The 12653-nt window shown below is 39.3% G+C and overlaps 3 protein-coding genes across 3 annotated transcripts in view; 1 reads left to right on the forward strand and 2 right to left on the reverse strand.

Annotated features, from left to right (window-relative positions):
* LOC118751870 (pollen-specific leucine-rich repeat extensin-like protein 1) overlaps window positions 1-8237 on the forward strand; it is a 32647-nt gene extending 24410 nt beyond the window's left edge. Inside the window, exons 2-5 of the mRNA XM_036486695.1 lie at window positions 6889-7058; window positions 7120-7390; window positions 7457-7735; window positions 7809-8237. Coding sequence (XP_036342588.1) covers window positions 6889-7058; window positions 7120-7390; window positions 7457-7735; window positions 7809-8153 — 1065 coding nt within the window. The 3' untranslated portion in view covers window positions 8154-8237. The remainder of the gene's footprint in view (window positions 1-6888; window positions 7059-7119; window positions 7391-7456; window positions 7736-7808) is intronic.
* On the reverse strand, window positions 842-2287 carry LOC118751871 (odorant receptor 67d-like). The gene is made up of 4 exons (XM_036486696.1): window positions 1500-2287; window positions 1212-1401; window positions 983-1138; window positions 842-898 (listed from the first exon to the last, which is right to left on the reverse strand). Exons 1-4 carry the CDS (start codon window positions 2264-2266, stop codon window positions 842-844), a joined length of 1170 nt encoding a protein of 389 aa, XP_036342589.1. The 5' UTR covers window positions 2267-2287.
* Window positions 8238-10244: 2007 nt separating the features above from the next.
* The window catches only part of LOC118751867, a gene marked incomplete at its 5' end in the record, with an annotated part of 9179 nt that continues 6770 nt past the window's right edge, over window positions 10245-12653 (reverse strand). The window contains one exon of the mRNA XM_036486693.1: window positions 10245-12303. Coding sequence (XP_036342586.1) covers window positions 11222-12303 — 1082 coding nt within the window. The remainder of the gene's footprint in view (window positions 12304-12653) is intronic.

Here is a 12653-nt window from a genome sequence, read left to right on the forward strand (position 1 = left end):
GCGTAGCCAATCGACTGCCTCTGCTGAAAGTCGCTGCAAAGATCCCGACTACAGAACTCAGATTCAGAACAAACTTTCACTCTGTCATCCAGCTTCGATCGCTCCGCGAAGATATTTATAGGACCTCTACTCCGGGGCAGTCATGCTCCCATTCGCTACTTGATATAATCTGTTTGGCTAAGTATCTGTTCGGGCAAGCCTCGGAAGACTCTGATCCATTTTCTCCGGTTCGAAGTCAAAGATTTTGAGGATTGTCGAGTGCCCGTAAGCCGTGTTCATCGGCGTAGCCAGAATGAAATTTAGGGGGGGGCTCGACCCTATTAAGCTGGCATTCCAGGGTATTATTTTATATATATATAAGGAAAATTTGAAAGTTAGGGGGGGGGCGGGGGCTCGAGCCCCCCTCTGCCCCTACACAATCGCTTCCTGTCCAGGATCAAGTCCATAAACTTTACACTGTCAGACAGCATAAATGCAGTGCAACTATCCCAGTTAAGGGAAGCCGGATATGCAGAACTTTATGTCTCTTGGTAAATAATTCAAGCCCCTTGCGCAGGCAAGAACATTCGCCTGACGTCGTTTACCATGACTATCCATAGAAAGGGTGAAAAATGAACACCTCCCTGCCGAGTACCCCTGCTCACTTACTCTCGACAGAGGCGTTACACCATTCCGTCATAACAGTTCTTGTCGTTAAGCATGCGGTAGATTAGCCTAACTAAGCAGTTAAGACTCCGAGTTTAATCAGGGTTTTTTTATCGCCCCAGGTAACACATAAGCGAAAGCCGAAGAGGTTTCTTTAATGAAATAAGTCCGAAGTAATTATTTATTCGAATTTCATTTATTTATTTTGAAAACGTAGCACCATCATGACGATGCTGTAAATCGTACGAGTAATCTATATGTAATAACAAAAAAATAAAACAACGAATTATAGATTTTATTAGTTACTACACCGAAATGCTCACTTATGCTAACATACCTTAAGTGCTGTGCTCACTGATAAGGGCTCAATTCCCGCAATAGTTATATTACGTGGCGCCTGCGATTGCATTAGCATCAAACGAATGGCCTTCTGATTGCGTACATCAAGGCTATACCAGTTAATGTCATAGATGCCAGAGCAAAACTGATCATTCTATGAAGAAACATATTCGTACATTAAAACACATGAAATCAACTAAGACAACGTTCAACAACTTTATGCTTACACATGTTTCAATGCGTGTACCCAAGATGCAATACATATACAACCAAAGAAAGCAGACCAGTATATACACGTAAGCACCAGGCCAATCCTTCAGCATGATTATGAGCAAGGTGCTCAAGATGCCCAATGTAGTGCATACAATATGCGCAGAGATAGTCCAAAAGAATAGCAAATTGCAATTATCATTGAATCTGTGTTAAATCGAAATACGAAAATATACATACATACATACATACAAAGCATTCATTAGTGAATTCAAGCAATACACAGCCATCCGATGGACACTTACGTTAAGTAGAATTGATGCCATTCCACAATGTCATCAACCATTTTGGTTATGCGCTTATCATGAGCATTCTGTTCTATCACTTCATGGAGGTCACTTACTTTGAGTTTGAATATATCAAAAAAGAATATTGAATGCGTTAAATAAAGAAATAAATACAAGTCTCCAGCATATAATCCGAAGGCTGCTATTAGAACACACATTGCATTAAAGCCGTTATTAACCCAATAACCATGCGGTGAATTAATATCGAAACCGGGTACTTCACATAACAATACCTGGTGCCGTTCGCCTTTGAGGATATACAATACCACTGGTGTGCATACAATTATTAGCGCCGTTATCGAATAAGCAACTCCGATTGTAATTAAAATCCTTTTCATATTCCTATTCCATTGCACCAATTTTTCCTCGTATCTCCTGCCCATTACTTGGTATTTCTCATAGATTTCTCCAAGTTGCACAGCAAGTTTACGATAAAGCTTTGCGTACAGCAACGCCGACATCAATTTCACCATACCTTGAGCGTTACAGCTTACAGGTGAGAAGACATCCAACATCACTGTCCAATCCGTAGCAATATATTTGTTGATCGTATACACAGAGCAAAGATAATACGCGAAAATAGCTACCATCACAAACGCAGTTTTTGAATTGACTTTGAAATCCTTGGAGGTTACGTCAACGCCAAGCAATCGAGAGCATATTTTTATAACCAAAAGTATTTTATCGTAAACATCAGATGGGCGCTCTGGCTTTAGCCTTGGCATCTTGCGACAAAATCAGCGAATTTCCAAAGGTATCAGAATTTATTTTGGATTTATATTTGTTACTTGCATCCGTGTCAGCTTGAGTTTCAGGAATGTGAGAAAGTAAATTAAACTATGTACAAATTTATAGGAATATGGCGTTTAAGGTTTGGTCACTCTCCCACGAACGTCTGTTAGCTTCCGCATGTTCTTGACATGCTAATAGAGTTATTATCGCCTTATTGTAGTATACGAAATGCTGGCAGATATAATTGATTGCAATTAGTGCGGAGGGTATTTTGTGTTCCAATTTGAAAGATTGCTTTGCGTTGCTGACACCATTCTACGCTGACATATTTACTGATATTGGCAACAACTTAATACTGAAAGGGGAACTGTACAGCAAGTGAACGACTGTCGAGAAAATTTAATAAGTTCTTTTTATTGAGAGCTAAACTTCAGTGTCTGCCGTAGCCGCTTGTTTAGAGTTTCGTGCTACAACTTTGGTAGAACTCATAGCTGATGGCCTTTTCGTGCAACACCCAAGTGTTTGGAGTTCTATAACACTTTTGTAAGGCATATCTGGTCAGCGTGTAAAAGAGTTCGAAAAAGTCCCTTTTAATAATTAGGAAGTACCACTGTGCGCTGGCTGGTAAATAAAATAATACACCGAGTCCTTAAAGAAATAGTAATTTTTTAAAGAAGGCAAAGCAAATCCTCTATGCGATCAATTGTAATAAGAACAAAATTTCAAGTCACAGATAGTCCTAAAAGACTTTGGCAGCTATCCCATTAGAGCGAATGCTATCCATACCTGTTCGCGTGTTTTTTTTTTTTTTGATAGTAAACATGAAATTACCTTTTACAAACATATTTATATATGTAACGGGTGATTTTTTTGAGGTTAGGATTTTCATGCATTAGTATTTGACAGATCACGTGGGATTTCAGACATGGTGTCAAAGAGAAAGATGCTCAGTATGCTTTGACATTTCATCATGAATAGACTTACTAACGAGCAACGCTTGCAAATCATTGAATTTTATTACCAAAATCAGTGTTCGGTTCGAAATGTGTTTCGCGCTTTACGTCCGATTTATGGTCTACATAATCGACCAAGTGAGCAAACAATTAATGCGATTGTGACCAAGTTTCGCACTCAGTTTACTTTATTGGACATTAAACCAACCACACGAATGCGTACAGTGCGTACAGAAGAGAATATTGCGTCTGTTTCTGAGAGTGTTGCTGAAGACCGTGAAATGTCGATTCGTCGCCGTTCGCAGCAATTGGGTTTGTGTTATTCGACCACATGGAAGATTTTACGCAAAGATCTTGGTGTAAAACCGTATAAAATACAGCTCGTGCAAGAACTGAAGCCGAACGATCTGCCACAACGTCGAATTTTCAGTGAATGGGCCCTAGAAAAGTTGGCAGAAAATCCGCTTTTTTATCGACAAATTTTGTTCAGCGATGAGGCTCATTTCTGGTTGAATGGCTTCGTAAATAAGCAAAATTGCCGCATTTGGAGTGAAGAGCAACCAGAAGCCGTTCAAGAACTGCCCATGCATCCCGAAAAATGCACTGTTTGGTGTGGTTTGTACGCTGGTGGAATCATTGGACCGTATTTTTTCAAAGATGCTGTTGGACGCAACGTTACGGTGAATGGCGATCGCTATCGTTCGATGCTAACAAACTTTTTTGTTGCCAAAAATGGAAGAACTGAACTTGGTTGACATGTGGTTTCAACAAGATGGCGCTACATGCCACACAGCTCGCGATTCTATGGCCATTTTGAGGGAAAACTTCGGAGAACAATTCATCTCAAGAAATGGACCGGTAAGTTGGCCACCAAGATCATGCGATTTGACGCCTTTAGACTATTTTTTTTTGTGGGGCTACGTCAAGTCTAAAGTCTACAGAAATAAGCCAGCAACTATTCCAGCTTTGGAAGACAACATTTCCGAAGAAATTCGGGCTATTCCGGCCGAAATGCTCGAAAAAGTTGCCCAAAATTGGACTTTCCGAATGGACCACGTAAGACGCAGCCGCGGTCAACATTTAAATGAAATTATCTTCAAAAAGTAAATGTCATGGACCAATCTAACGTTTCAAATAAAGAACCGATGAGATTTTGCAAATTTTATGCGTTTTTTTTTAAAAAAAAGTTATCAAGCTCTTAAAAAATCACCCGATACATATGAATGCCCATTAAGGGCGCTGAGCCGGCAAACCTGCTCAAATGGCTCAAGCAAAGCATTAAAAGCTCTATGATAAAAAAGAAGCATCGACGACTAGGAAGCCTTAAAGCGAAACCACAGACGACCGTAGAAATATGACTACTCTAATGGGGATTATATTTAATTACATACGAGTATACATACTACATACATATGTATAAATACAAATATATAAGTATGTATATACATATGAAAATATGACTAAAAATACAAAGCGTTCGCTGACTGATGAATGGAAAACTATGAATACAATACAGTGGAAAAATATAATTAGGGAAGAGACATTTTGGTAAGTTTAGAGCATTCTTCTTTGTTTAAAAATGTTCATTATTATTATAATTTTTTTTTTGTGAAAGTATAGCTTGATATCTAAAAATAAAAAAAACAAAATTTGAAAACTTTTTAAGTATACAGTTTTGTAGCCAATTAAACTTTATCGTAATAAAGGGTAAATTTGAAATAGCTAGGACATACTGTTCATTTTTGGCTATTTTTTGTTCACCCATTTTCTTCTTTACAAAGTTTGTTCGACTATTTTTTTTTGTATGGAGCAAATAAGCAAGAACTTTTACAAAAAAAAAGCTAAACATCAGCAGTAAAGCTATTTCAAATTTTCACTTTAATTGGATGGTCTACAAAATTGCATACCCAGAATGTATCGAAGATATCGAATTAAAAAACTCTAAATTTTAATGCATCTTTGTCGAACATAGCTTTTGTTATGTAATAAGCTACACTTTCATATGCAAACATTTTACTTTAAATAAAAGAAAGGAAAATAGGAAACAAATGCTAAAATTTCTCCTCTTCTCTACTTATATTTTCGCCACTGTAGTTTCATTGAACCAAGAAGTACCAATGGGCTATTATTATTTCATGTGTGCTTGGGAATGTGTGTGCATGCATGTATGTTGGCTTCACACACATATGTTAATGCGAAAGCAATCAAAACAATCCATAAATCATGCATAGTTAGGTACATAAATACCTATTTGAAAAACAATACGCACACAATATTTAGTAAGGTAAGGTATCATTACAGCTGCCGGAAATAGCTCGAATCGCCATAGTGCACTACCATGGCTAATTTTATGTTTAAATGGAATTTGCAGAAGAAAAGAAACCCAACGCGTAATCAACCGCACTATATACATATAAACAAATGGTGCGAATTGAATTAATCGATTTTTTTTTTGTTTTGTTAATAGCATAGCACAAGGATTTGTTTATTGTGGGCACTGAGCCATTTTTGATTAATGAACTTATTAAACTTTTGTTCTTTGTGAATAATTACGCTTATTCAGTTTGAGTGCCGACATATACATAGCAGGTCATACATACATATGTATAAGATAATCGAATTCAATTTTCCTAACACTTCCATTTGTTTGGCGCTGTAACTGCCTGAGCGATTTGGACCAAGTCGAATAAGTGAACCAGCCATTCGTTAGCATACCATAGCCAGCAATTGTATGCTTTAGCAAAAGTATTGTACCTGAGTAGCTCAGTACTGTGGCTCTTATAATTTTCTTCAATATCAGATTAAAGAAATCACACGAAAGAAAGTCACCCTCTCTGAAACCACGGAAAGGTCCTTCCCAATTCTGACGGAGCTGGTGGCCTTACTCATTGTCATTTTACACAGCCGAATCTGTTTCGCGGGGATACCAAATTCACACATCGCGGCATGTAAACAACTCCTCTTAGTGCTGTCGAAAGCGGCTTTGAGTGTTGATCCCTTTGTCGTGAGTCTTTTCCAAGGTTTGGCCGGTGATCGGCGACGCAGTCTTTCTCCAACCACGAATCCAAGACCGAATTTGCACTCCTTTACGTGGCAACTGTAGAGACGTCGCAAGGTTTCATGCTTACCTTGCCTTGTCCCCACGATCGCATTTCTTGGATGGATGATGTCAGCCTTTGTCAAGGGGCCGGACTAAACATACAGATTACTCCTATATCGATTTATTCTAACATATACCTCCCATGCAAACTTAACCCCAAAAACGCCTTAAAAATACCATAACTGCCATCAGTACTATATGAGGTTACGTTAAAATTCGCAAATATGTGCCAATTTTTTTCTGAAATAGTAGGAAGGCGAAGAAAGGTTAAGTTTTCGTCCATCAAAAGTGTCAATGTTAGCATTTGTAAAGTGTAATTTTTTTCTCTAATCTGTCTACTAAGTAGGTGCTACATTTTCATATCAACCTACAACAAAAACAATAAAAACAACGTTACAAAAATAGCACATTACCTAAATGAACAAAAATCTCAATTAATTTTTAATAAAAATTTAATTTTCAAAAAATTGTATATTTCGCGTCGAAGCACCACTGTGCAGCGCCTTGAACACATTTACTAAACACTTTCTTATCGCAAACATTTTTCTCTTTCTCTTTTCAGTTACAACGTCTATTACTTTTCACGCTTCTATATGGTCGGGCCATTGCCCAGGACTATCAAGACTACCAGGAGAACACCCCGCGTCCTGCACCAATAAGACTGCGTCCCAACGCTGGTTTGGCAGATGCCCCGCGGCCCACACCCGTGCCCATTCTGAAACAAATCAATAAGTAAGTTAACCGAAAAGCAGTAAATTTCGAGAAAATCCTGATTTATTTTTCAACTCTGCAGACACAATGAAGACGGTTCCTACACTTATGGTTATGAGGGCGCAGATGGTTCATTCAAAATCGAAACAAAGCTGGCGACCGGTGAAGTGAAGGGCAAATATGGTTATGTGGATGAAACCGGCAAGGTGCGCGTCGTGGAATATGGCGCAAATCAATATGGCTTCCAGCCATCTGGTGAAGGTATCACTGTAGCGCCACCCACGCTAGTGGATGAAACAGCAAAGGAGGAGCCAGACTATGAAGATGAACCTGTGCGTCCACAGCGTCCTTATGTAAGTGAGAATACAAACGCAATGTAGTTTAACTTTAGCTATCCTCAAACTTTCTACATATTACAGCGTCCACCACGCCCGCAGCAACCGCGTCCTGCACCTGCACCTGCACCACGTCCACAGCCACAGCCACAGCCGCAGCCACAATACTTCCAATATGAAGAGGAAGTTGAGCAGGAACCAGAGCCACCACGCCGCATTCAATATGCACCACAGCCACAGCAAATTTCCGCCGGCCCAGCGCCACCAAGAATACAAGTGCCAGGTGCGCAACGTTCCACCGACGTCTTATATTCACCACTACAACGTCCAGCACGCCCTGAACCGGATTATTCACAAACACAGGTATGCGGGCGCATACTATCTCTGGTTACGAAATTTTTCAATTAATTTTTTCATTTATTTTTCATACGCACAGAACTTTGGCGGTGGCCCATCAAATGTACGCATCTCCCGACCCGTCTATGCACCCGCACCGGTACAACCTGCCCCCGCCAGTGCACGCGCTAACAACTTCTTAGGTCCGCCATCCGGTGGTCGTCCCATATTGGATCAGTTTGGACCAGCGCCGCAGACACGTCCGGTGCAACAGGCCGCACCAGCGCCGCTACCCCGCTATCAACCACAGATCAATCATCAACCGCAGGCGCAGGGACGCGCTGGTGGCGGTGGTGGCAGTTTGTTGGATCAATTAGCGCGAGATTATGCTCTACCACAAGGCAATTCCCAGCCTTTGCATGATATTTCATTTGGTTACTATTGAGCGGATAGTCAACGTGGGCTTTTCGGAGTTTTGTAAATGTATGTGTATAGTATTTTAATAAAATCGAAAAACTGAGAATGTAAATCTTTGTAAAATTGCCAGTAAATGATTTCCAAGTTATGTGAATGAGAAAATCTTCTTGTCGATTTGTACTTAAAAAAAAAAAAAGTAAGTGCGCCTGGGCCACACTGTAGAAGTGAAACTTACGTTACTTATCTATCTATACATACACACATCAGCTTTTGCTTAAGGTTATATTTTTTTCGATTTTTTTCTATCAGTGTAGATCCCTACCTCTACCGGTGTTCGTTTTAATAACATTCATGTTATTCTGTTTTTCCATTATCTTCATTTTTATCTTCATACTCTATCGATATAACGTCCATCAAAATATCGATAATAAAATCGATGACAAATTCGACAAAGATCGATAACAAAATCGACAAAGATCGATAACAAAATCGATAAATATCGATAGCAAAATCGATAAATGTCGATAACAAAATCGATAAATATCGATAACAAAATCGATTTATATCAATAACAAAATCGATAATTATCGCTTAAGTCGATAAATAACGGTAACAAAATCGATGAATATCGATAACAAAATCGATAAATATCGATAACAAAACGGATAAAAATATCGATTATTTAATCGATAAGTCTCGACAATCTCTAAAATCCCAAAATAGTTCCCAGATTGAGTCTCTGTGTCTCTCTCTATACCCTTTCCTCCTTAATTACATTTATTTTAATCTTTCTTCCCCTATCTTCATCTTTACTTTTATCGGTATCCTCATCCTGATCTTTGTTTTTACTTTTATGTTTATCATTTTCTTCATCAACATATTCCCCTTCACCTTTGCCCTTATATATATAAGTAAAGTGTTTAAATTTACCTGGGTCTTCATTTTTTATTGGTCACTCATTATATGGACAAACCCGATTATCACATATGCAGCACTGGCCTAGTGGCCAAAAGTCAGGCAAAATGGTTATGGCGCTGGGGAAGTTTACTGATGAGTCTGTGCAGCCATTACAGGAGCCACGTGAATCTGCTCGGCAAAAGAACTGGTAATCTTTACTTCCATACTTATTGACAATGAGGCTTCCGGTGGCGCTTTGCGTTTCAGCAACTTAGTGAACACAAGGCTTATTGACTTTCATAAGCGCTTGTTGGTTTTAAAACCATTCTTTGAGGATCAAACCTTCAGATAAAATGCTACCGTAATTAGTCTTGAACAAGCCCTATAAGGTAAAGATTCTTGAAAGGGACACTGTCAGAGTGTGGTATACTGCTGGATGTGTGCTCGAAGTTGGCAATGCTGGTACCGGGGACGGACAGAACTAAAATTACTTGGGTCAGAACGGGGTTTATATGGTCCCAATAGAGTTATGTAGCCTTTCTGAGCTCCTAAGGGAAAAGGCACCCTGAAAGCATTATAACATCCTCTAGGACAATCGCGGAATGATTTCTGGATTTAAGTCGAGAGGGTTTCACGGACTACCTGACCTTGACTAACTTGAAGTTCTGCCTAAAATTAGGAACATGGCATCCTATAAAATGCCTAATTTCATAAATGCCCTAAGGATGGAGTAAATTTGTGTGAGGCCAGCTCACAAAACACTCAAAAAATTGGCTCAATAAAAATTTTGTCAAAATGTATTGGAAAATATCTAAACAATGAAAAAAAGAGTTCAAAGACATTTTGGTAAATTTTTTCTGTTTTTGTACTCTTTTTGGTACGCAAAAAAAGAAGTAAGTGGCAACCGTACCTGTGGTAAGTTCTTTTTACGAAAACTCTTTTTAATACGAGTACATATTTCCTCTTTTTAGTTTTCATGTTTACCTACATACATAGATATTTGATTTTTAAGATTGTTTGCTATTATAGCCACAGTGCGCCGTTGCAGAAGCTTTATCAGCAGCAAATACGATGGCCTTCAAACTGTTTTGATTCGTACACACGGTACGCTAAAGTAGTATGCGGCGAATATGTATTGCCTGCTTTTAGGCGCTAAAAGAAAAAACAATGCTGCCTTTTTATATATAGTATATTACAAATTACATCATTTATTGTACAAAATTTACGAACAATGAAGGAGCAATAAATGTAACTATTTTTTAAACAGAACAGCACAATATTAAAATAATAAATACTTAAACCAACAAAGATGCAAAAATACGTAAATAATCGAATTTAAAGGTTTTTCATAAAAGAAGGGACCCGACAGTCGGCTTCACATACACAGAGGCGAGCAGGGCAGAGGCGATTCGACATCAGGCTGTTGCGGTCCAGATTAACAGAAAGTTGCAGGCAAGCGAAGACATGACACCCACGTTATGTATCCTGGATTCCAGTTGTATATTGTTTATAAGATTTTCGTGTAATTCATTGGAACTTGAAACAGAGAATGCACTTTACTACTGATAGTAGAACTCTGTAAAGAAGATGACGTTTTAAAAAGAACTATTTATGTAAGTAAACGGGTTGTAAGAATTAGGTAAATGAAGCACTTAAAGAAGTGAGGTTTGGCTGAGGATAACGGAGCAAAAACTAAACTAAGTGCGGGAGTGAGATAGAAGGAGAATTTAGTGTGAAAGTGCAGAGTTGACGATAGGAGCCACAGATGTAAAATGGATGGGTGACATACGCAAATAAATGCCAATATTAATATAAATATTTTTTTTTATCAAAATCTCTTTGTAATTACATACTTTCAAATTAAGAAACTAGATGAATACACTCTATCGAATTATGCTGTTGTTAATACATACATATGTAGATATATTTTTGTTATTTTTTTCTTCTCAGACTTACTACTAATGACTGACGGTTTTATTGACAATAAAAATATTTGTTTCGATTATTATCGACTACTTTTCCGATAAATGCAAAGCCATTCATTCACTTAAACTACTTTACATGAAATTGTAGTGTAATTAAATAAATAAATAATAAATAAATAAATAAATAAATATATATAAGAAAAATGCAATTTGTAATGCTTTCGTTGTGCTCCTTTAACCCAGTGTGGGTGGGCCGATCGCTACGCCGTTTCACTCAAAACAACAACATTCGATTGAACATGAGCGGATCATTTATCTCGTAGTCGTGGTGTTTGAAGTACGGCCCCAGTTTGGACTGTACCTTGAGCGCTGTAATCGAAGAGCCCGACGGCACTTGACGTCGCACCTTGTAGGCAGACGAGGAGGAGGAGGACGAGGCGGAGGAAGATGACGCAGCCGGCGCATGTTGTACGGTAAGAGAAGGTGCCTGTTGAGCTGCATATGCGACAGAGTGTTGTTGTGCGGCGTACGTATGTGACGGCGCTGCTACCGCAGCTGATGGTGCGGAGCCGGACGCTATTGCCTGTGGTCGTTGTGGTGGTTGTGGTGGTGATGGTGGTGGTGGTGGCACATATGTTGGTCTATACTCATTATCAGCCTTATTTTGCGCTGGATCGAAGTATATATGCTTTGTTTTTTGCACAGAAGGTGGCAGATATTTGAATTGTTGATTGCTTGACTTAGCTGCCGTTCGCGGATCTACTTTGTAGACGCTCTTCTCAACGGCAAAATGTTTACTCACGTTAGCTTGTGTGGTACCTCGCCGTTTGGCCACCTCTAAAGCTGCAATAATGGGTGTCAGATCTTTCAACGCGCTGCTTGTTGCATGATAATTGTTGTAGTGATAACCGCCACCCTGATTGCCATTGCTAGCTGCTGGTGGATTCGTCGGCCGATAGTCATAACCCTCATTTGGGTGCTTTTGTATGTAAATCTCCTCCGCCGTTTGCTTCTTAGCCATTTGGCGGTAAATGTCCGCAGGATTTTCTGGCGCATTACCTGGACGCTGGCCATATGCTGCTGTTATGGACTCGGTGTGTGAAAGGGACTCCAGTGGTCCCAAATCATTCTGCAAGCCATATGTATGCAAGTCAGCGCTCTCATTCGTCAATTCAGCACCTGGGCCGGTGTGTGGCGAGTGGCTGTGTGTGTCCAGCACGACTGTTTTCGATGCGGTGAATTCTGTTTTGCCATTAGGCAGCAGGCTAAGGATTTCTTGTAGTTGCGCAGCAGCTTTGCGTGTATCCGCTTCGCTAAGTTTCTGATGGCGGCCATAAATGTTGAAGTCATCGTTTCCTGTAGGTTTTTGCGCACACCGATGAGTGTGGTTTTGTGTGGTGTGTATGTGTGCGTGGCGTTTGTGAATTAATGCGTTGCCGTTGTTGGTGTGATGTTGCAGTTTTGATTGTTTGTGTGATTTTATGGAAAACAGAAAGCATTAAAAACAAATTCAATTTTATTTCAGTACGAGTAGGTATTATTTTGTTGTGTAAAAATTTCATTTGCATGTTGTATGCAAGCTCTATATGTTTGTGAATACCTAGGAATGTGTGTATGTATGTATAAGTAAATTGCGTGCTTACTCACTCATGTTTTGGATGGAATTGTGATGGCCGATGGAGTATGAATAGAGTGAATAAGGGCCA

This window comes from Rhagoletis pomonella, unplaced genomic scaffold (assembly GCF_013731165.1).
Source record: "Rhagoletis pomonella isolate Grant_MI unplaced genomic scaffold, Rhpom_1.0 Rhpom_scaffold_01049, whole genome shotgun sequence".
Lineage (NCBI taxonomy): Eukaryota > Metazoa > Arthropoda > Insecta > Diptera > Tephritidae > Rhagoletis > Rhagoletis pomonella.